The 26,610-nt window shown below is 35.6% G+C and overlaps 1 protein-coding gene across 6 annotated transcripts in view; it reads right to left on the bottom strand.

The window, feature by feature from the left end:
- LOC126850239 (segmentation protein cap'n'collar) overlaps window positions 1-26,610 on the bottom strand; it is a 95,836-nt gene that overhangs the window by 38,310 nt on the left and 30,916 nt on the right. For all 6 annotated transcript variants that reach the window (XM_050593015.1, XM_050593012.1, XM_050593013.1 and 3 more), the window contains 3 exons: window positions 23,759-23,926; window positions 17,959-18,034; window positions 385-695 (listed from right to left, as the gene is read on the bottom strand). In XM_050593015.1, the coding sequence (XP_050448972.1) occupies window positions 385-695; window positions 17,959-18,034; window positions 23,759-23,926 (555 nt within the window). The remainder of the gene's footprint in view (window positions 1-384; window positions 696-17,958; window positions 18,035-23,758; window positions 23,927-26,610) is intronic.

Genomic DNA, 26,610 nt, shown 5'->3' with positions numbered 1-26,610 from the left:
CCCCAATATAATTTTATTATTATTATATTATTATTATTATTATTATTATTATTATTATTATTATTATTATTATATTATTATGTAATTTAAATAAAAATAAGAAGTGAGAATGAAAAAGTTTCAAGTATCATCATCGAAATCAAAACGAAAATAATTTTCGCTGATCTTGATTGAATATAAAGAATAAAAGATGACAACTAATCACAGAAATAATAACATTATGAAAATTATTTGCAGAAATAAAAGCGAATGATATTTCACGTTATTACAAAGCGAATTATTTGGAACTTAAAAACAAACAGACTATTAATATCACTGATTTTTTACGAATATAATTATTAACATTACTTTCTTAAGTAGAAGATACGAAGATATCTCACAAACCTCTGGTTGAGCCTCATCGAGGCCAACGAGCTGAAGCGCCTCCTCAAGATTAAATTCGTCGGGCAAGCCTAGAGTATCGTTGCTGAGCAGGCCCTCTACGCCAGCGTTTTCCAAGAGACTACTTCCGAGTAATTCTGATGTAAAGTCATGCTCAAGTCCTAGAGTGTCGTTTAGACCCAGAGAATCATCGGTTAAGTCAGCCAAGGGATGATTGTCTAAAGCCAACGATGCTTGGTTGAGAAGCGGATCGTCTTCTTCGATGATGCTACTTCCACTTCCGTTCTGACTGCCGGAGCTGAGAATATATTCACCTGCAAGGTAGATGTTCGTAGAAGGTAAATTAATCGATACTTGACTAAATCGATCGTCGAAAGATTCACGAATCGAACGAGTAGAAGACAAAGCGTTTCCAATGCTATACGGTTTAATGCAAAAAATACGCGTTCCTCGAAACGATGAGATAATTAAATATAAGCGAGCGTAAACAAGTTCGCGTGCATTTGCAAGGTTCACGCAGAGATCATTTCAATCTTAAGAATATTTAATTAGTCGTCTGATTGCATAGTATATTACTCAGGAATGTTTCTCATTCGCTCTATTGTGCAATTTTATTCTGACATGTCATTGACAAGTGTTATTATAGATTTCCTTGCATGCATTCCATAATTTTCATTTGCGATAAGGTAGCCGTCATAGAAACATTACCACGACTGCTGCGATATATGTATGTTTATATTATTATTATTTAAAAGTCTGTTAACGCAATCGTATAGGTATTTCTGTGCATTTGTATTAATTGATGATAAAAATCATTTCTTTGCGTATCTCTCCGTACTTACATCGTTAAGAGTCAAAGCGAATAATAATCATTGCGTTTGCATTTTAATTGCGTTTATGTTTATGTAACATGTGATATTTATTAGTTAAGAAGTAATGCATACTCATGGATATATTAATTATAGTACATTCACATGAAATAATTACTTAATATGTTTTTATCTAACCATTTGCGGTATTGTGAGAATAATCCGTGATTCTTCATTTCAAGAAAATAATTTCACCACGTATTTAAAGAGCTATTTATCTTTCAAACCATCACATTTATTGCACTAAAATTATTATTAGTCTAAAATATATCTTTAGTTTTCTTATATCTATTAATATATATGAAGCGTTCAGTAATTAATTGTTATTTTACTATATGTACGGAAGTTATCGTGAAAAAAATAAATTCATAATATTTTATTATATCTATAATATTTTATTATATCATAAACTTTTGACTCGACAGAAATAGTTCGTTACAAAGTGCGACGTTTGAAAACTGACATCTAGCAACAGGCAGGTAAAATTTTTTGGGAAGAAAAGGAGAGGAATTAATTGAAGCATAAAGGGATGTTGTTGAAGATCCACCTGCTGGTTTAAACAACCCCTCATATGTGTTCCCGTCATCATCTCATCCCTTGCATACGCTTAAAAGATGACATGGATGAGGCTATTCGAATTATTTACTTCTAGAATGTTTCTAGAATGGTTTCTAGAATTCGTAACGAATAATTAAAGCCATATGTATTATACTTTCATACATTTCGAACAAATATACATTTTCATATCCAAATAGTGAAAATTTTGTGTTAAAAAATTATTTGTCTCTTTTTCGATAATTTAAATCGTTAAAATATGTCTGAATAAAAATGCTATTGTTATCTGTAATTGCAAAATAATTTTACACATTACAAAAAAATTAGTATACGAAAAAATTATTGTTTTTTATTTAACATATACGGATTAGAAAAATTTAATTTGAATATCGTCGATGCCAATAATTTACTATTTAGTAACATAATATTAATTATACAATTGAGTATATATTCTGGCTCACGTTATAAATTTTGATAACTACATAATAGTATAATGAATAGTATAAATTCTTAAAAAAAAACTGTAAATTTAAATGTGTCATAACTGAATAGATATATAACGATATATTTAACTCGAACTTTACATGCTTTATTTTCATATTTATGATATTATTTCACACGTGACTACAGAGCACACAGGTAAAAAAGCTTTTAAAATTTCTACCTGGTCTCTTGACAAAATGTCGATAATATCGAGCAGCTCGAGCGAGTTACTTCTACGTGTGAACATTTCCATCGAACACAAAAGCGTATTCCTTTTTCTCCCCGCAGCCAAAGCGCGCGCGATGTTATTAAAGATAATAATCTCATAAAATAATAATTCCTCTTTCGGGCACTGTCTGGGATCCAGGCAGGTCCGTCCGACGAAACGACGGACAGGTTGGCCGTAGAAGAGGAGGATTTTCGTCCTGCGCCGGCTTCTGCCGGTTAGTGCCGGTGCCGGTACGAGGTAAAGAGGGAGATCGCACCTTTTGGATGCCTATTACATTAACGAGTGGTAGCGGCCATTGTCTGGCCCAAATGCGAAGCCGACCGCGCGATAATGGCTGCCTATAATTTGAGGGAAGTCGGAACAGCCCCTTCCCGTTCGATGTTAAAGCCTATTTAAAGCTCGGGGAATTACGAGGTGAAATTTCAGCCACATACATCGAAGTGTACGCCATGCATAATTGGTACAAGTATAATTTTTAACTAGTGCAATATAATTTTTGGCAATTTTTATTATCGTTCTCCTTCTGCTATAAACAGATATTTATAAAATGGATTTTTGTTACGCTCTTATTCTCTCACAATAGAGATTTATTGTACATGTGGATATAGTGAAGACAACAAGTGCCTTTCAATGCGATTTCTCTTTATTCTCCAATCTCCAATTAAAAAAAGTAATTTTAAATAAATGTAATACAAATATTCAAAGAAATATAAATTACAATATTTTAAATAGATTGGACTTAAATAAACAAAAAAATATAATTTTTTTTTTTTTTTATATAAAGTTAGAAATTGGATCTCTCACTACAAAGTGTAGAATTAATATGTCAGATATTTCTCATTGGATTTCATTTTTTATGTACTTCAGAGAAACGCGGACATAATATTTTTTATCTTACATATATATAAAATATTTTTCTCTTCGGGAAAAATATTTGCTATTTATCACATTCAAAGATAAAAATACGATGTTTTTTTTTTTTTTTTTTTCAAACTGTGTTAAACCATTAGTTCGTTTTCTGATTGTCTTAAGCGTGTTGCAATTACTAATGCGATTGTTCGTTTGAAAGAGTAAATTCTCAGTTTTCCTCAACGTTCGAGATTCTACCGTCGGAATAGATTTTTCTCCGACTAAGCCCGTCGGGGAATTCGCCCTATCACGGTGCATCTAATGGCGCGGCCCTCCGGCTTTTTCAATTCCACGGCTTCTTTGAAGCCCGCGTTCGCTTTTTCCACGGCCACGGGAACGTCGACAGATCATTTCTCACATTTCGCGCGCACGCTTAACGACCATTTTCTTCCGCCCTCCCTCTCTTTTTCTTTCCCTTCGTCCCGACGATCCGCCGCGTTGGATAATAATTCTTGCATTACTCGACAAAATTTTCGGTGCCGGCGATCCTCCCGTGCCGAGTAGCAGGAACGCGCGCTTTCTCGTCCGCTTCCTATTCGCTCGTAGACAGCGTATCCGACGCGTTGCCGGAAGAGAATCCTCGAACTCGAATGCGCCGGCACGATTGTCCTATTCCTGGGGATAACAAATATACGTGTATGTGTTGCGACGATCTCATTCGCACCCCTCGACAATAGGTGACGTTCCCGATACCGGTTTACGATGTTAACTCCGGAACGGAATTTGACGTCTCATTTGGAGCCAAAGAAGCGCGCGAATCATCGCGCGTCACCTGCCGTGAACGATAAATTGTAATTGCGATCATCAATCCTGATCGATGCCGAACTGTCGGCCGTTTCGTCGACTCTTATTTCGTCGGACGAGTGTGCAAACCGGTCGATCAATTGGATGGACGCGTCCTAGATGTGTCTTATCATATCTCAAGTCTCTTAAAAGTTTCTTCTAGTTGATCTTTTTAACTGAATACGGAAGTTTATTAGAAATTTAACGTGATCCATGTAAATCTTGTAACGGTAAAATAATTAATAGTTTCAACAGTTTATTTTGAAGAATTCTTTGATAGAATTAACTGCTGCAGTAATAATACAGAGATCTTAACAATATTTATAATTTTATTAATCAGAGACAAGTATAATATATAGTATAATATATAGAATTTTATATAAGTTAATTTAAAAATATATTTGAGATAATAGTAAGCTGATCGTTTAGAATTATGACTGTCAGTTTGCCGTCGCTCAGATTTACATGAAACTTTCTACAGGGAAAATAATTTTATTTGCGATTTTTTCTAAACATTTGATTATGATTCTGATGACCATGCTTAAATCAGACATATTTAGAAAATATGTATTTATATACATATATAAATCATGATCAATTATAATTATCAGTGTACATATGCAATGAAAAATATTAATTCTTCAATAATGATTAGAACATAATTAAAATATAATAATGCAAAAATGCAAAATATCCAAAGACAAATATATGATCAAATTAATCGATTCGACATGTAAACTAGGCTCTATCGTAAGTATTGTCAATGATATGTCGCGTGCTCTGATGGTTAAGATAAATTGTCGTTAAAGCAACTACACGTGCCCGCGTTATGCAATGCTTCGGTCAAGTCGTGCTTTCATATGATATAAACACAACGGTCTGACGCTTCTTTATCTTTATCTACTACATACCTTATCTACTAAATCCCAATATCGTTGAAGAATCTGGCAAGTAATCCAAAATGCTGTTTCACAACAACAAACACAACTACAGCGATAGTGTTCCAGTCACTAAAACATTTTATAATCAAGGGCAATTATCAGAGTACTTATGCCCTTGCACTATGCACTTAGTTTCATTTATAGAATCCGCGTCTCGAATAATAGTATCGTTTTTTGCTGTAAAGTTATAAACTTTCATAGCAAATATTTCAATGGAGAACAGAATGTCTCTCTCTCTATACTATGCGAATAACTTGTCCGTACCCAAAACTCCGAAGATACAGGGTTAATCCTTAGCGCGTCCTTTTAACGCTTTCAGACTTTTACACTGATCTTGTATGTAGATATCGCATGAATGATCTTAGATCATCATCATCATCATCGTTGTCGACCAAGAACTTCTGGCAGGAGACTTTCAACGAAGAGAAATTGCAAAAACTCGAAGCACATGGATTATACTGAGGATTGAACAGGGCATTCCCTTTATCACGTCGTGGCGCGGATCACCTCTGTGTTATACAATCCGATCTTGAAGAGAATCATGATACTCGGACATCGCCGACAACAGACGAGTTCGAAACGGGCGCAGCATGGAGTCGACTGATAGACTATCGTATAGCCAGGCATTGCCTAACCACGGGCTGGTCGGGTATTGTGCCAAGCCACGGGTTCTCCGTTAAAAAACGGACCAATCACGACGGGGTTGGCTGTTACTCCAATATGGCTGCCAGACAATGCGCGGCTCTGAGAGGAGATGGGAAGGGAGGGAAGGTCTCTCTACCCGTAATGCCATTCTCCGGCTCCCCACTGCGACCCGGGAACGTATACCCGGGCTTGATCCGCTCGACGTTGCCGTGCCACGGGCTTAGTCAGGGGTGCATCTCGCCTTGGTATAGCCCCGAGTCATCCCCCGACTTAGCAACCCTCCCTCTCGCTCTGAACACCGCGCCAATTGCTCCAATAGCGTTTGTCGTAATATCGGTCGCAATGGGAATCGGTCTTACGAGATACCATTTTTCATTCTTTTCTTCTTTTTTTGCTTCGGCATTGAGATAATTACATACGTTATGCGAAAGTTTAAAAACGTAACTACGAAAGAAGAGTTTTATTTATATTGATATCGGAATTGAAAAATATAATTAAAAGAAGTGCTCTCTTTTGAAGTTACTAAAATATTAACAATCAAGTGACTTTAATAAAATCTTATCTTTTAATTAATTAAATTTTAATTTAAAGACTGTTTCTGAAAACGTATAATAATAAACCTATTAAATTATTATATATGAAGACTGATTGTCATGAAGAATTTTATTTTTCGATTTAGCATCAATTACTAAATTATATATTGTATCTTGAATGATAATGTATTATATGCGTTTGTAGAATAATTTAAATTTTAACGCGGTATTTTACATAATAAATATCAATAGAAAAAAGGCAAAAATTGCATAAAAACCACAGAGGCAATCTGTAAAAATCGAAATCCGTTACTGGTATGATTTAATATTATTGTTTTTGTACGTTTGTATAAACATGTCTATTTAGCCCTTGCAGTGACTAGCCGTTCTAAGAGCCAGTCACTAGGTTAAAACCGCCGGCTGATAAAGCTTGTAAATCACCGCTGTTAAGATGCTATCTAAATCCTGTCAAATGCTCGCTCCATTGATACCCTTTATTCTTGTGTCGTCACTTTCATTCGAACGAGGTTCGAGATCAGTTCGCATGTATTGGAATAATTTTATAATTGCCACCGATACGGTCAGTATATTTATTATACTCTACATTGCTTGACAGTGACACCAGATATTCGATAAATGTGTATATTTTGTGATTATAACAATTTTTAAGCAATCAAAAAAGTAAAATTAGAAAAAAGTCTGTAAATCAATAGATAAATGGCGTCACTTTCCTCTAAATCTTTTATTTTCAAAAATATATTCTTTATATAAATAATATTTAGAAAATATGTACGCGCGCGCGGTTTTATAAATTAATTCAAAATTTAAACTAATTCAAAATAATCACTCGGCGCGATCGATGTCTTATTGTAAAACACAAAATGAGTTCAACGCAAATAATTGTCGCAGCTTACATCAAGATTCGAAAAATGCTGCATCGTTTTCTATAGGCAATTACGCGCGAATCGATTTAAACCACCCAGAAGAATATGACGCTATTTCAATTTACCATGCCAACGTCACTTCATCATGAATGTGTCGAAGAATATTGCCATCTAATGGCAAATGTAGCGCTGATTTATTAACCAATAAGTGCAAATCATTGTATCTGCCAATACGCCAACGCGAACGAACTATAGGGCTATCGACAAAACTGTAACGTAACAATACGCAGTCAATCCTGTAGAACTGTCCTGAAGAACGCAGCCTGAAACACCTTATGCAGCCGATAAATAATAGTGGCTGCATGAACTTGTATTTTCCAATATTCCGCCAATATTTTCGACTCGTTCCGGAACACCGGCTGACACCAACGCGCTCCCTTTGACTTTTTCTGTTCGTTTCCTCATCAAAAGCGTAATAAGAATTATTCAATAACGTACTCAAAAGCAATATGCCGACGGAAAATGGCTTGAACCCGTTCATTGTTCTCTTTGTCATATACTTAATAAAACGTCGCAAAGCAATACATTTTTTATCATTTTTATCATCAGAAATTAATACATGAGCTATTGAGCGAAATAATGATGTATGTATTAATATTAATATGACATATGTTTCAAAAAGTATAACGCTATTTATTCTGATATTGTCTAAAAAGAATATTTTTCTCATAGTTCTTTCTGTTTCTGGTGTAAGAGAAAAAATAGTATAATAAAGTAATCGAATTTTACAATTGAAGTGTTTCACGATTACGTTGTGGACATTCTAAAAGTTACGGACATCGATAGCCATTTTGATCAACAATGAGACGTGAGTTGCACCGGCAATTGTCAAACGAACTCGAGCGTCGAAATTCACGGTAAGGTAAGGTAACATAATTAAGGGAATAATGGCAACTAAAAAACGTTGGTCATCGCTCAGACAACGGATGTTCCACCGTAATCGAATACGTTTACAAAAACGATGTCACACCTCTCTTTTCGAGTAAACAGTTTGCAGATCCGTGAATAAGTCACGACACGGTTCGGTAATCGTGAAAGTAAATACGAAGGTCTATATCAAACAACATAAAATAGATATCTTTACAATTAATTAAGACTCATTTTTTTAAGTAAAAATATATAATTTAAAATTAAGAAAGCATAATTATGCAAATCAGAGTGAATCTCTGTAATTTGTTAGATGATAGAAAATTGTATAATTTTAATGGATACCCGCGATTATTTCATTCAAACAATAAGATGAGCGGGGTTGAAAAAAATATACAAAATTAGGTTCGAATTTTTCCGCTTCATCAAGATGTCACGAGAGAGCAAGGTAGTCTAAATGACATTGATATGCAAGGAGGAATTCTGAAAACGAGGTCAGAAACCTTGCTAACACCTCGTACGTACAAGTCATTCTCGATCTGGTGGTGCCCGTCAATGAGTATTGTTGCCACCTCATAGTATGACGTTCTCTCTTCGTGTCTAGCTTGCACTTTTCGATGGCCACGCGTCCACCACGAGAGCGCTAGTCAAGTCATGCTTAGATGGTGCATTTTTCTCATTTCAACTTCCGAAAACTTCGTCTCCCGTTACGTATCTCCTTCCGGCTTGTCGTCCTCCGTCATATCAGAGCTAGCCGGTCAGACGCGATGCGACGGTGTTTCCTTCAGGTATGCTCTTTACCGTATATATAAACTACGCTGAACAAACTGTGGTAGCTCGTAAGAAATATTTTATTATAATACTTTACCTGTCCAATAAAGTTCATGATTTATTGGGTACTTTGCAAAAGTCAAGTGTCGGCCTGTGGGAAACATTCTCCGTGAGACAGAGATGCTATCATTATTTTATATCCAGAATAATACGCTCTATGCGTAGGAAGATTTATACATTCGCAGACTGACTTTTTTTAAATAAAACTTGAGCTCTGTGTAATTTTCTAAAGTAATTTTTTTAGCAGTTAATTTTTAATAACATTTAAATAAGAAATAATTCAAAAACACAAATTTATATACATATAAATTCGGCAGATTCTTCAATGTTTTTGTTAAAAACATAAATTTCCATGAAAATTGCTTCCAACATTTTGCTTATGTTACGTGAATCATATTAATGCAGCAGGTTTTAGTTATCGTTGATTCTCTTATATTAATCTAATTCGTAAGTGCTGATTTATAACAGGTCTGACTTCCAAAGTTCTTTGTTGCAAGTTGTCGTGATGCACAAATTCTTCTGCGAGACATAGTAACCCACATGACAAAACAGATTTTAAATCGGTCGATCTCTAACTAATATCACCTTTTTCATTTTATGTGAAAGAACTTTCGTTTCCTTTGAATAAACGGAGAAATTTATATATATTTCTATTGATTAAAACATGGATCATTTTTCACGAGAAATTTGTCTAATTAATATAGCGCCGTATACATATTCACAGTATAAAATTATTTTATAATCGGTTTTAACAAACTTCATATCTTTTGAAATATTTATATTTTTATATTTATTTATACTTTGTATATTTAATATATGATTTGAACAGCACCCTCCCAATAAATGCTCTCATGACTCTATCTTTTTTTTTTCCTTATTCATTTTGTCTATTTCGAAATAACTCTTTCGGCAACAATGCTAGAATAAATGCGAGGTTTTAAATATATTTTCTAAATTACATACTCTTCTTTTCGGATTTCTAAAAAATAATGACTCTCAGAATAATTGTAATAAATCATGTAATAATATCGCGAATAAATGCAATTATTTTTTTGAGTAAGTATGTACGTATGCCCTCATTTCTTCTATCATCCTATTCATTGTCAGTCTATTTCGATATCTGATTGATACAAAATAGTTGTTACTTTTATTGTTCGCGAGAAATTCCCAAGAAAGTCCATCGACAAAAAATACCTTGATGCATTAATGACAGGTTGGAGGTAGAACAGAGAGAGGGTGTCTAGAAAGGGCTAATGGTACTTGAGGTGACAGGCTGACCTTAACCACGCGGTCTGATACATATCTATCCTAAATCAACACGATTCCACCACAAGAACGCGCCTTACTTCTGTCCTAGTAGTCTTTTGTTTATTTAATGTTTAGCTTTGCATTCTTTTCCACACTTGAATTTGTGTTTTATCCGGCTTAGAGAATATTTTACATTTCAATATCAATAATTTATCAATAACAGAAAAAAATAAATAAGACATGTATTTATTTAAAAAAGAAAACATGATTGAAAAACTGATATTTCTAGTAATTTATAACTTTTTTTTAGATAACAACAGAGACTTGGAAAGTGTCGTTACCATCATAAATACTGCGCAGCTGATGAAAAAAAGTTTCTTCTTGAAAAGAGCGACCATATTATATTATTATCCGGTAGCAGAAGTCGAAAGTCGAATTCGGTGAGGTTTCGACGAGCGGCGAGGAGGCACGTCGATCGCTTATAGAACTAGCATGATTTGCAAAAAACCTCACAAAATCGTAGAGGCGATCTCAACCAGGTAACGACTTCTACAGACTGTAGACAAGCTCTATTGTACGGCGGCGAGAAGTTCGAAAAGCTAAAAGGAAAAGAAGGAAAAGAGAGAGAAGAAGACGCTACAAACTTAATTTTTCATCGTTACTGGCGACTGTCGTCATCTCCGACATACTGTGCAGCTCGACTCTAATACGAGTTTTATGTTAATGTTTTAATCCGCCGATAGGATTGAAACGTTTGAGATATATGAAGGACATGGCGAAGAAGCAGATGAGCAGTCGCTCGTGCTCGTCGAGAAGGAATCCAGCCCTTTTGTCGAGCACGTCGACGTCGTGGCTTTAAAACGGGCGCTCTATAGCAACATTGTATTCCATTTTATTAATGTGAGGGATTAGCGGAGGGATTAATTAAAACCCTCGAACGAAGGAGAGGAGCCGGCTTGCCAATCTGGATAAATATAATTATGCCGGATGTTGCGATCGGTATTCGAATCGCTACTCGATTTGCAAGTACTATGCGAGAGAAACACATAATACATTATTATAATTATATTTATCAATGTCAGTATTCATTATAGATAATGCTCGTTTGTTGTGTGCTAGCGAGATATTCGCAAGATAATTTCAAGTATTATCATTTTGCATGTTGCATGACCAATGCATATTTTACGAAGATGGACATTGGAATCCAATTAGCTAATTAGTTTCTTGGGCATCTGCGTATTTAACAAATGTGTAAAAGTGCAATATATGCATATAGATTATCTCAAAAGTCGAATACTTTCTCCCGTCCTTACAATTTTGTATTGCAAACATGTATATGTATAAATAATCTCTTGTAAAAAAAAGTGTTTTTATTACAAATAATCGTCTTTGTTTTCATTCAAGGTTCTTAAAGTTTTCGTTATTTGTCATGCAGCCTTTTATATCGTTTAAATATCTTTCCTAAAAATTATAATATCATTTTATGATAATTTTATCTTGTATATATTAAGCTCTCAATTACAGATATATCGGATCGTTACGATATTACAATGTAATTTCTCCACATGTAACAAACTCCGCATGTTCGCAAAATGTTTTAATTTCATTGAGTATATATATTTTTGTATTACATACTTTATACTGGCGCGATTATATATTTGCATTACGTATTGTACCGGCACGAAGAAGCTAGACACGACGTCGCGGCTATTGTTAGCGTCTATTTTCATCCCGAAGCTTCCTGAAAGTGCCCTCCTGGATTCGTCCCGAATCCGTGGCGTGCAACGAGCCGCGATATGAGTAATGGTGCGTGCTCGTGTTACAGGGGTGGATGTGGCAAGTCATGGCCCCGAGTATCCCTGTAACCCCATACACGCTTCGCCAGCTGCCCTCACAGACACATCCCTCATGGGGGCCGCTGCTGGCTGGGCATAGCTGGACTAACATGGCGGAACACGCACAGCTCCAAATATTGATTCCCTCTTGGGACGTACTGAGGAGTCGAATGGCGTCCACAAAAATTCTACAATGAATGGCGAATTCAGGGCGAGAAAATCCAGGGCATAATTTCTCTTGCGGAATTTATTATTATTAAATCCTTTGAGCCTTCGCGCATTCGTTCCCTGTTACAATCCTCGAAATGCCCAGTTTTTCTAACGAAATTAAGAAGGGCGCAAAGGGAAGGAAATTATAATTCAAGCTGATTTTTTGCAGTTATTCTCGAAAAGAGGAATGACGAGGAGTTTTCGAGAATCGCGGAGCGCTCGATCCGGAACGATCCGAAGTGGGCTGCCCGCGTCTAATTCCAAATCCACTTCGGGAGAAATTGGTCACGGTTATTGCCAAGCGTGGAGATAGTCGGATATTATTTTTTTCCCCTCGAGGCAATCCTTGACGAATCGAAGAGGAAATTAACGCAACGCGTTCTATCGATTATACCTATCATTCTTTTGCCAACTGCATTTTCTCATTTCTATTATTTTCACATCATCCTTCTATATTTGTCGAAAAGTTATATGCTAATTATTAATCTGTAAAGTCTGTAAATGAATATATCCGCCGTTGTAAAAACGTCGTGATTATAATCTTATAAATCGCAATGTAATTTACGGTTAAAATTGAAAAATTCAAAAATATTTTAAACTCTTTCTTATTCATTTGTGATTATATGAGAGTATTACATTCTATATAACTCCGCAAAAAACTAGAAAATTTTTATATTAATATGTTCGTGAAATAAAATTCCTTCATCATATATAGTATAAAAAACTCTTGAATAAATAGTCGGAGCACTATCTTTAATGAATGTAGCTATATACTAAAAAAAAACCTCAATTTTATCACCGTAAAAAAGATTGATTCTCCATCACCTATGGATCTCTTTCACCTATGGATTTCATAAATATAATGTAATGAAGTTCGATAAGACATTATTTATACATATACATGTATGGCTTCTACGCCTATCCGTTAATTAATATTTCGATATATTAAAGCTGAAAATGGACAAAAAAATAATCAACCCTCAGGCGGCTGCGCATGGCGGATGCGGCCATACTTTTCACAATATTCCCCCTCGAGATTTCAGTCCACGTAACGGATCTACGCACTATGCGCCGCCCGCGCACGTGGCAGATGTTCGGTTTTATGCGCTGACGCATGCGTCTCTCTATCGAGAGGTCCCCCCACCAATCTCAATTTTCCTATCCTACATTTCGTCTTGTATCGATATACGGTGTTTCGTCAATTTACTAAAATATCGAAGAAATTGCGGTAGTTTTTAAATTACGAGAGATAGATGCTTTTTTATTAGTGCTTGACGAAAAAAATTGCAAATTATTTATTCAATTCCGTTTTAATACGTAATTTTATATTGTTATTAGTCAGATCTATGTTCCAAACGTAAGAAGATGTTACGTAAATGTTGCATTATAGAAAATTATTGGTTAAATACTTAAAATATGCTAAAATTATATATTTTTCAAAGCTCAATGTAAATTTTTAGTCGATTAATTTTAGCTAAAAGAAATTAAAATATGTACACATTCTTAAATATTTTCAAACACAATTATTTTTGAAAGAATAGAATAAATTTTAATTCTTCATATCTGCAATCTTAATTAATCATAACGTTTGGTACTTCGCGTAATAATACATTATTCCAGCACAAGTGAATATCTGTAATAATCATCATTTCAAAAATCATTTTTCGCGATAATCATTACATCCATTGATATGAAAGCAAAGGACGCCCGTATTTTACGCAAAGAAATCACGTGGAATGAATGTTGGAACTGTCATCGGTATGCGATTACCGTGAGAATAAGACACGTGTATATATCTATATCGCGTAGAAGTAAAATTGCAAATAGAAATTATAGTTATTTATGTATTAAGCAACATTTAGAATAAAATACAATATGTGTTGCTTATGAAGTAATAAACGATAAAAATATATTTTTAAAATAAAAATAGAAAAATTTATTTTTAACATTTAATTATTCGCCCGTAATGTTTTCCGCATACGAAACTACCAAATTTTTGTCATGATAAAATAAATATTTAACTTTAAAAATTATATATTTTTTTGTCGACAATAATAGTTAACTTAATGCCGAAATTTCATCAAAGGAACAAAAAAAAAGAAGTAAAATAATCTTTCAATATATAATTAAAAGATCACATTATATTTTCCGCATCAATTTTCATTTTTTGAATTGGTTTTTATTGCGTAACATTAAGTAGTACAACCTACAATTTGTTCAACATTTGTTTCACTTTTATGTAGAATATTATAAAATTTCTGTGCAATAATTTTATATGATCTAATCTCTTTCTCTGCATAATCTAAGCTAGAGATAATGTCACAGGCACATATGGAAAAGGTGGAGTCATAAAGGCTGAACGCCTATTACATGACTTGAATCTTACGAGGCGTAACGAAAACCGATATATCTCTTAGCGCAACATCGATCTCGATACAAGTTATTCAGTATAGAAGGTGTTAATAGTCGGCTAAACGATTATTCGTACCTTTCCGTTCGCACAGACATATCGTAATAATAAATATAAAAGTATCACGAGTATGCCATAGATCGGGTTATGTTATTAGTTTCCAATCACACAAACACTAAGCCACCAGATATTTTTGATAAGAATCTCGACGTTCAAATAAGTTTCTCGACTAAATCACGTGTATTCTGTACGGGACTATTTCCGAGAATCGAGTATTTTCATAAAATGAATAAAACATATGATACAAATAAAAAATACACGTCACGAATAAAATGCATCGCGGTCCTAAGAATCCATTTATTTCGACACTGATTGACGGATACGTTGATGTAATAAAATGTGCCAAAAGCGCACCTAATACGCGTGCATACTTTCGAGACAATGTTATGATAATTTATTCTGTGAATGTAAATTTTTTACACGAGCCGCCGTATAATCCATCATGCTTCGTCAAATTGATACAAGCACCTTGCATTGCAGGTAACGTATATACTGCCTCTTTCCGTTCACATTCTCTCTTCTTGATTTCTTCTTTTCATTTCAAAACTACACTAATACCTCGCGCGCGGATATAGCAATTGATACAAAGTATAATCTGTAAATATATTATATAACGATTGTTCTGGTATCACAACCCAGTATCAATATAGCTTGTGTCATATATATATATATATATATATATATATATATATATATATATATCAGTTTTTAATGACAAATTTTATGATAGATTCAAAGTCTTTTCTTAGCAAAAAATGATGACAAAAAAACCAATGTCTTCAGCAATCTTGAAATATTTAATAATGCAATTCTTTAGCTTTAAATCAAGCTTTAATTTCAATTCGTATTAAAAATCGTTTTTATTATATTGATTAAAAATAAGACTTTGTTTATGTAAGTTCGTTACAAAAGCATCAAAACAAACAAATCTAGAGATTACAAAATGTGTTGTACACATTGTAGGAAGAGAAGAATTGGCACGTTAACTATTGTATATATATAACACACACATAAATTAATATACATATAATTATGACTACACGCATATCAAGATTTTCCGATTTCGCATAAATATACGAGCTTTAATGGTTCGCGTCACGATTCATAGACAGATGAAATATCATAATGTATTGACTTTCTTTAAACAGTTTTACAATTAATTTTCGATCAATTCGATCGTTATTTCTTTTTCAACGCACGCATCACATTCTTGCTTTATATTACAACGGGCCACCATTTTCTCCCATCAAGCCCTACGAAATAAGGATGATGGAAGGATTTCTTATGTATTAGTCTAGTAACTCATTAATCATATACGCCATGCGCCGAATATCTCGATTGATCGACGACGAGATAACCGCGTAATGAGCTCTGCTGCTCTTCTTGGTCCATTCTCCGCTCAAAAAGTTATTACCGCACTAACGGATTAATTTGTTTCCGCGTATCGTCCTCCTAAGCGGAGAAATACTTCAATTCATAGAGCTCTCCTTAAGCTGTCAATAATTTTTCAATATTACTTTTGACAGATAAACTAGAAACTGTACATGGTTGAACAAAAAAGAGACATCAATATCTCAAAATAATTTTTATAAACCGCGCATATAATCTTTATAAAATATACGTAGAGAGAGAGAGAAAGACAATCTCTCTTTTTTAATCTGTGAAAGATTAAAAAAAATATATAAAAGCACAAATTTAATGAAATTATTTCGAATATTTTATTAATGGAATATTTAATGTTGAAAATTTGCGAGTACAAGCAGATATAAAGATAATATTCAATAAAATTTTCCCCGGTTTTCTAATATTCTTAGGTTGTCGATTGCTTTAAAATGATTCTTGAGACAGTCACATGTATGACTGAAACGTCGATATATATAGTATCTCTACATATATATATGGATTTCTAAGGAGAATTTAACAAGCGAACCTTCGTCAACCGTCGATAGCATGCTCGACGTAGAGTGTCTCATAGCTAGGCGTATATTCTGTCGGGCGCAAAGTAATTAAATGCAGAGAAGGAGAGGGGAACCGAACCCGACCGAAGGGCTGGACAGGTTGGTGGGGTTGAAAAGACGAGAAGGTAGGGAGGAAGGTAGCGAGGGCGTTCCTGAAGCCACTCCCCAACCTCGAGTCCTCCGGAACTGGAACCTGCCTGCTTGGAAACCCGTAGTTATATACCTGAATAAAGTGCACCTTGGCATGCAGGTAGACGCCGCGTGTGTTACATGCACGCTCGTTACAGTCTCCTTCCATTTCTCTCTCGCTCCCGACATTCGTGCAAGTATCTTCGATCGTTCTCTCACAGCTCGTGTCGCATAACATTTCTCGCTGGTAACGTATTTATTTCTCTTTTTATTTGCAACAGAAAATGCGCGCGACGAAAATGCAAAATGAAAAAAAAAAAAATACTAATATACATGATACACGGATTCCATTTATACAAAATATTATAATTCTGTTATTTTATATTACGCTTAGAGTTTTTAATTTCGACGAACCAGTTATTTAAGTATTTGACCATATCCGTCATCACTATTTATGGGAAATTATAATTAACTTAATTTAATTGCTCTAATATTTTTGATATTTTATTAAGAGTGGCACGAAATATTTTTTGCACTTTTAATTTGAAACTAATAACATTTTTTAAATTTAAGATTACACGTTTTTGATAATGTGTTCTTTCACTATGTATGGTGACAAAGTGTTTCACGATGTACGGTACATTTCCAAAGGAATGATCGGCGAAGTGCATTCGGTCGGCGTGTTTATGCTAATTAGCCGCGCAAAGGTGCGGCCAGGTGCGGCAGGCTCGGACTATAGCGAATGTTCGGATTGGATCTTACAAATTGCCGCGTTAATTCGATACGCTCTGGACATAAAGAGCAGCAAGAACGCCAGATGTATTTAGTTGTTCTTGCTAGCACACGAACTAATGTGTTAAACATAAAACATGCACGCAACCTATATGCTGACTAATTCTTTAATTAGTATTTGAAAACAAAATTTCGATCATCTCTGATAAACATGTGACAAAATACAAACTGAGAACGATACTTTAGCAACGTAAAGAAATATTTATAAAATAACAATTCCGATTAAAATAGCATTTGTCATAATATTATTGTCTTTAACCAATTAAATGCGTTTTTTTTTAAACTGAATTATTATGTAAATGTAAGAAATGACACAGAGATAAAAAAATATCGCAAATAAGCTTACCGGTTTCAAGATCCACAGTGTAAGGAAGCCCTGCCCAAGGATCATCTTCTTGCGGTTCGGGTTCTTTGGCATCATCCTGAAAATAACTTTTTCCGATAAGTGATAAGTCCAATCGAACGAAAGGGTCCCCTTTCGTTCTGAAATGCCATAAAATATTCAAACAAACACAACTCGACATCACAAATAAATTATCAAACTGTATTAATTATATAATATTATAAATATTTATCTGCTAATTATAATTAATCAATTAATAACGCTGCATAAATCGTAACAAAGAGTAAATTAGCTGGAAAATTAGATTGAAAGAGATATAACGAGCGTTGACCGTAATTAACGACGTTGCGGCATCTGAAAGGTGTTAAGCAGGGTGAAGGAGCCTCGCTCTCGAAGAGAGATGTGATCGGTACCGGAGTCCGATCATAAAACGTAATTTCAACAAAGATGATTACGAAGCCGACGAATTTAAGATGAAGCTCGTCAACAAGTTCGGCAACAATGGCCGAATTCAGTCAAACGCCATTCGAGTCGGCCAAGGTCGATTCTTATGGAGACGTCATAATCAAGCGGCCGAGCGACCCTACCGCCGACGTGAAAAAGGGCCCAAGGGCGCGCGTATGTCCTGGGCCATAGGTCGCCCGTAGCGTGGCAGTATGCAAGCGAGCTGCAGTGAAATGAGTTTAATGAAAACAGTATTGTACTCGATCATTAATCATAGCGAGTCCCTGATAGCGACCATCCACGACCACAGGAGGCTCCTCTATCTATCCCTTTCCCCCTTTAAAAATCCGCCCCTCTCTCTCTTTCCCTTTTTTCATTGCTCTTCCTCGTCGATCCCTCTCGAATCTTTCATCCCCGTCTACCTACGCTTCGATCATTTTTTCATTCGACGGTATGATATATCATTGTTGAGTGGTGCGTTACGCTCGACGTTATGAATACGAAATTCAATCTATCTCTAAAATCGAAACTCACGTTAAAATCGAGCACTTCGCTACGCACTATTAAAATTATCTTGGATCCAAAAATATTTTTTATCTATAACGAATAATATTACAACGATGTTATCGGATAAATGTAATTTTTTTAATATATGTTCTTTAGTGTCTAAAAATAAAATAAGAATAAAAAAAAAAACACGTATAACAATGGAAACTGCCCGCTTGAAAAGTTTCTGCATCTTAAAAATGGTCCTAAAATATTTTTGAAGAGTCATGGATGGCGTATAGCCGCTTTATTTTGGGCCCACAACGTCATCTTCTTCGACTCTCGAAGGTAACGTCGGTCCTGCTCGACGACGTAGCCCTCGATGCGACAATGGGGGTCCTGTCAGCGATACGGACTCGCATAGCCGGCATAGCTCTCAATTAAGGTTTACGAACTGTTACAACTGTCTGCCCCGATCAGCCGCTTTACAAGGCCTAGCGCGGATAGAAAGCATAATTCAAATCAACCTTGATCGGCGCGAGTAAATACGAATTCAATACAATATCGCGGCCGCCAAAGATACGGCGCGAGTCACGCTGCTTCGAATCGTACGTAACTCGCAATACGTTTCACATTTCGTGGCTCCTTCTGAATATTTCATTTCAATGACCAGAAAGTTTTTTCAATAAATAATGATTAAATATTACAAAAATTTTTATAATGCAAAAGAAAATAACGTATTGATTGCTAGATATAAAAAATGAAACAAAAAAGCATAATTTTATAATACCAATAAAAAATCATTCTATGAGAAAAGAGATGAGTAAATTGCCAAAAAATAGCTCTACCGGAAGAGATGGCTGCAAAAAACGCGATAATCTCGATCATCGGTATCACCGCGTGCGCGCCATTTTGTTCCGAAATTCCAGCCGACGGAAACAATCGGGACAAGAGAAGAAAGCCAAACCCACTTCGGCTCACCGGGCGTTTTCAATTTCCAGGACCATCAATACGTCCCTCGGAATATCCCTCCCAGAGTGTTCCAATCTCTCTGACTCCCAAAGCCCCCTCTCTCTCTCTCTCTCTCTCTCTCTCTTCATTCACTATCTCTCTTTCTCTTTCGCGAGAAACGCTTCGGATCGACAAATGCTTTTTCTCTCTTTCTCTCTCTCTCTCTCTCTCTCTCTCTCTCGTTTCTCTTCCGTTCCGATAGGTCCATCGATGGCGCCCCTCGTACCGAAGGGGATGCTGCGTACATCTATCATTTTACCAAACCCTGCCGGCTTCACGGATACATCGCAGGAACAAATGAACGCTAGCCATTTTGATGGTTTTATGAATACCCTCGGTGAGGATGGAGCGAGAGGACGGGGCGAGAGGATCCGTTGTTTTCGACATCCTCCTCCTATATTGCACGGATCGACCCATGCTCTTCTTGCTGCGATCCTCCCGACGAGTCTCCCTCTTCATTCTTCTGGCATCGAGAGACGGAGTCGCCCTAATGGAGCCCGTCGCCTAGGAGAGCTCGCTTCATTTGAATCGCGTCGGTGAATTAAAAATTCGCGTCAGTCACGATAGCTCGAGGAAGCGATCTTCTATAATCGGAAGTAAGATGTCTTGCAGCGATTCATCTTGCGCGATACGCATTCGTGTTAAAACGAAGCAAGGATCTCTAAGTGGAATTGATCGGGTTTTGCATTACATTTCTTCCAGACAATAAATAAGTATGAATCATTGCCAATTGATAAAACACGTAAGATATACGCGATCTAATGATTCGCAACGAGTATTAAAAATATCTATAGAGAAACATTGATAAGAATAGCCTTATCTATTGTTACATTTTTAAACATAATTGCGCGTCTCTAATCGCTACAATGCTATTGATAATATTTTTATATTTACATATATCAATCAATTGAAGAAGTATGTAAAAAATCAATAAATAGATAAGTACACAAAGAAAAGCGTGACCACGTTTGCTAAGCACGAGAAAATTTGTTGTCTTCGCGACGAATGCTTTCCATTCTGAATCGTTCGATCAAACTTCCTTTTTCCTACTTTCTAGATTGACGTTCCTCTAAACGCCTCCATAATTCATTCCCGTTTCGCAGCGAGACGGAGTCGCTCTAATGGAGCCTGTCGCCGCGACGTGCACCGATCATTTAAATCTTTTGGCTCTGGATTAAAAATTTCTACCAGTCATGGCGGCTTGAGATAATTGTACAACAGCAACATGCAACGCGTGCTTTACAGTAATTCACTTGCCTATAGCTTCTTCCTAGTGACATCAATGTCGTTCTCGAATAGCATAACATGTTGACAAATATTCTACCTTGCAAGATCATTTATAAAATACTTTCATTGCTCTATACACCTTGACTTTAGCTTTGAGGGTGATAATTCTGTAAAGTTGTCTTTCAATAAATTTCGATTTCAATTTTAGCGAATTATTCATATCTGTCGAAAGAAAGATCTAGGATAATATAGATATCGCGTTCGTAATATATCGAAGATTAAATTCATCAAGATTATACGGATTTTTAATCCGCAAAAAATGATATTTAATTTAAAAAAATCGCGCAATAAAATCTTCTCATTACCACTTCTAACACCATATCATTTTTGCTTGTCTTTAGTTGAAACAATTCTGGCCAGACGTTGGAACAATGCATGTCAATAATCTGTCGCGATGCAAGACAGAGAAGGAGAAGTCGAGAGACTGAGCTCTTCTTTGTTCTCAGCTGTTCGCGGACCGTGTCTCGGATCGATATGTCGGCTTTCGATCGGGATCGAGGATCTTCCCCGTATTATTGGGCTCTCGAAGACGGCGGTGAGCCCCCACAAAGGTGGAACCCGCTGGAACAATGCGATCTTCGTAGAGGAAGAGGTCGATGGAGACGAAGCGGCGCATAGCGACGCCGGGAAAGAAATAAAGAAAGAAAGAGAGCGCCGACTACCGAAGGTCGTGAGAAGAAGAGAGAAGCGAAAGAAGCGAGGATGAAGAGAGGATGAGACAGAGAGGCAGACGAAGAACGTCGAGGAGTCTGATGGGTTACCCGCCCAGAACGTCGATGCACCGTCATTGTCGGTGACCATCGTATGGATGAGCTCTCGTAGGTTCGAATCTGCTGGATACTTAAATGCACCTCGTGTCCATCCACCGAAACGCGCCAAGCGGAGAAAAGTCGTCGCTATTGAAATTAAATTTACATTGTACGAGAAAAATCAATCAAATTTAATCAATAGAAAATTATTCTTCATAAATCAGTTCTAGTTTACGTTCGAATGATTGATAAATTAAAATCAACATTATTTCGATATATTATCATAGATGATAGCCGAGTAGTAGAGAATTAAAAAATTCGTCTTGTTATGTTAGCAAGAATGATGAAAGAAACTCTATTAAAATTTAAGTTATGTAATTCTTGCTCTATAGAAGAAATGATATTCTATTCACACGATATTTATCAACACAATATATTATATTATAATATATTAGATAATAAAAATTATTTTAGCAAAAATAAAAAAATAACTTTATAAAAATAGAGTATAAAAAAAATGCGAAAATGTAGTTCGCGATTTCTATCTGTAACAATATATTTAAACAATAATATTAGATTATAACAATATTATTATAAATTATAATAAAAAATATCGCGGCCAATCGATCTTCTGCACTAAAGAAAAACATGTTTAGACTAAATTAGAAAAGCACTGCAGCATCTCTGATGCTGTATAAAGACGTGTCTCTTCGTGGAACATTGATATTATCGTGAATACATCGTGAGACAAAACGTTCACTATCTCGATTCGGGTATGCTTATAACTCGAGAAAGACAAGATCGATATATGCAGGGATTGGAATATCGACCGAGATTATATCCGAGGACGCGTGGACTCCTAATTTCTTTTTCGGTCTACCAAAAATGGCCGCTATGGACCGGCTTAGTGTCTCTGATCAAGATCGATCATCTACAAGTGATTACGAGCGCGGAAGTCACGTGCTAACTAGGATAAGATTGCATAATAAAATTTCTTTAAATAAAAATAAAGTATGTTTTATAAGAAATGTGCCGAATATTGATTTTTCAGGACGAACGTGTGTCCGAATAAGTTTTATTTAAAATGCACAGATGCTAGAGATGATAAAAAGAGATAACCATCCTAAGCGCCGAATTCCACTGTTAATCGAACAAGCGGCGTCTTGTGGTCAATTTCACCATTCGACAAATCTATCTATACACGTAACGCTTTGCTATGTTTATGTTTTTTTCAACACATCAATTAACTAATATAAATTGAAATGAATGCCAGCATACGGCACTTTTCTCAAATCAAGTCACCAAATTGATTCTTAATGATAGATAGGAACAAAAAAAAAAAACGAAGAATAATATCCTGAAATGTTCTGCGATGAATGTATAAATACCCGGAAGCTAAATCTGGAAATCTTTTTCTTCTGAAGCGTCGCAGGAAATGTCGCTTCCTGTTCGCGCGATGCAATCGGTCGATGATTGCCGAGAGGCAGAACGAAAAATGCGCGACATCGCGAGCCATTCTTTGACGTACAGATGTGTATGCGCGCGTCTATAGCTTTCTATCTCCGATAATCACCCGGGGGACACAGGAAGACATCAATGGACCCGTTGGCATATGGAGAAACGAATGTTTAAATTGAGTCCAAGGAAGTAAATGCTTCCTTTTACGTGCGAGAAAGCAGAAAGCGGCGCGTTCTCGAGAAACAATTGCTCATTAGCCATTGCGATTGAAAGATCGAAACAACGAAGTCGTCTCACCTTGTAATTTCGGAGAATAAGTAAATTCGGAAAATCCACAGCAAAATATTAATTAAAAAATTTCTTCATACCTTTTGATTCGTGGCATTAATTGCTTCCAAAGCTTTCAGTTTTTCGATTTCGTCCGCTGATTCTTTTTCTGATGTAGATGATTTTTTGGCAGGCGTCGTGCCAGGTTCCACAAGCGTGAATCCCAGATCCACATCCTGCTTCCAAAGAACCTCAATTAGGTCCATATCCTGAAATCAAATGCCAATCCATTGCCATGATATTATTATGTAAAAAATTAATAATCCTCGTATTAATTTAATTAATTTTAATTTAAGTTTGTGATTCTTTAGTACGACGGCATTTTTAATATAAATAATACATAATAATAATATATTATTTAATTAAAATACCATACGTTATTCCTTAGAGGTAAATTTGTGCACTGTAAAGTTCTTTTGATTCATTATCTACAGGTAGAAAATATGCGGGTTATACTTTAAATGCAAATCAAGTAGATGCGAATGTATACGGGTGGACGTTTCGTTTTATGTGGTTAATTTTTCTCCATACTCATCTCATCTTAGAAATTGTGTTTCTCGGAAATTAAATTTATATCACCTTTTATATCTGTTCGTATATATTTGGCTATAAAATAACAAGTGTTTTAATGTCTCTATCAAGTATACGTATAAAGATGTACGCTTTTACAAAGTATATAAAATCTATTAATATACATCAAAGACTTGAGGCAGAAAAATCATAATAATCCAAAATTAATTTTACTGTTTAACATGTACGATTCGTTTTTTAATTTTACGATGTGGTCGTGCGACTAGCATTTACAATTAAAATGAAAATTTTTGCAACAAATAATTATAATATTGCTACTAAAAGCCACAATGTTCCGATACCTCCATAATGGAGTGCAGCTTTTTCGTTTATGTTTATTTTACATAAGTTAATAACATCTGGCCTCGATCGTTGCGTTCAAGCCCAATCCCGATCTTCGAGATTCATTTTTGTTGCGTCTCGGATGTCCCTCGCAGGGAGTCCCATCGACGAGTGTGTACAAAAGTGCATGATTAATGATGGCCGAGTATCGATGCATCTCGAAATGGAGGAGATCGAAGAAAGGACCTGGGAGAAGGGACCAATCACATGACGGAGCACAATCCTCGGGGCAGCTGCCCCGTAGGTTTTAATCGAGCCAATTTCGCCGAGTTCGTACTGAGCCTCGTTAACCAATCTACGGATTTTCCTCGCCAATCTAAAATCCTCTCCGTACTTGTGGCGCTATATGAAATGATTAACATGTTCAGAGAGGAAAGACCGACTTGCGTGCATCAGTTTATGTATAAGTACCATATGAGAAAAAAATTTTTGTGTCCTTAAAAGTTTCGGTTACAATTCTTAATAATGAAGCAAGCGTAACTTATTTTTTTTTTTTAGGTGACAAATACTAAAAAATACTTTTCGAGAATATTATATAATAAAAGAATTAATTTTTATTACATATATATATATATATATATATATATATAAATTATTAAATATTAATATATAGACATTACAATTAATATAATAATAAGAGATATATGATAATATTGCATTATAAATTATTAATTTAGTACAAACAAAAATTGCTTCTATTTATATGTCGCTTTTTTTATATTGCGTCTTCGAAATCAGCTTCGAAAAGGTACCAGCATTGCCTTAATGTTCAGTGCCTATTCATCGTTTGCTGTTTCCCTATTTACCGATAAACTGACGTCGAAGCGTAACGCTTCTCGAACCGCCACATTTGCGAATTAAATGACTAGCGGGATACATGTGAGTTCTGCATCTCTCTGGGCGAACGGTAGACCTTGCGCGGTCCTTCCGCGTCAATTAAAGTTCGCGAACACGTGTTTAGGGCCCAATTGCATACTTCTATTATATTCATGACTTGTTATATTATTATCGCATGGATGCACCGATACTTGAAACTGTAGCAATAGTTTTCGCTTCGTCAGTGACATGCGCGTAGATTAAACGGCTTGATACTTGTCGAAGCATCGTCGAGACAGGAAATCTCGCTATTCATACGAGAAGTACATAAGTGAAGACGTGTCCACGAGGAAGAAGCCGTGACTCTTGTCAAAAACGTTAAAAGAAGAAACGAGGCTCTTCGCGTTAATGTCTGAATAGACAATTGAATCAGGAAGCGTTTATAGATCTTATTCCCTCGCGATGGACAAGCGTAACAACTCGATCGTGACCAATTTTGATGCCTTGAAATATAATTCCTTCATTATTCAAAATCGTTTTTCCTATTTTTTTTTTACATTTCTCCCGATGCACAAAATTATGATTTCGAGAGACTATATAAAAGATACATACAATGAGATACAATCAAATGCTAAAGGTAAAAATACAACATTATATAAATATTTTTTTTTTGCTGTAATCAATGATCGTTCTTTAATACATTGCAAAATAAATATACATGCATTTATATCGAAAGTGATATAAGATCGATTTTATAGGACAATATAGATTTTCACAGTATCTAAAGTCCAACTAAAATCTCTTTTTGACATTGCATATTTGTATTATACTTTATAAATCTGCAATAACATACTTTTACGTACTGTATATAACATATAAAAACTTATGATTTACCTTGTAAATCACATTATTCACGCTTTCGCAAATGACAAGTGGAGAAAGCAGCGATGTGATTTTCTCGATCGCGAAATATTCGCCTCCACACCCAATCCATTACCACGCCCGCGTTCCTAATTAATCAGGGACCTCGCGACTACTTTTGTTGACGTGCCCCCAGCCAGTTAAAGACAAAGACGCCGTGGGGCAACGCCATTAATCTCTCGGTATCGTTATCGGCGATCGCGAATTTGCGCGCATGCCGCCGCCACCACCGCTGCTGAGGGAT

This window comes from Cataglyphis hispanica, chromosome 6 (assembly GCF_021464435.1).
Source record: "Cataglyphis hispanica isolate Lineage 1 chromosome 6, ULB_Chis1_1.0, whole genome shotgun sequence".
NCBI classification, from domain to species: domain Eukaryota; kingdom Metazoa; phylum Arthropoda; class Insecta; order Hymenoptera; family Formicidae; genus Cataglyphis; species Cataglyphis hispanica.
This window is presented reverse-complemented; position numbering and strand designations above follow the sequence as displayed.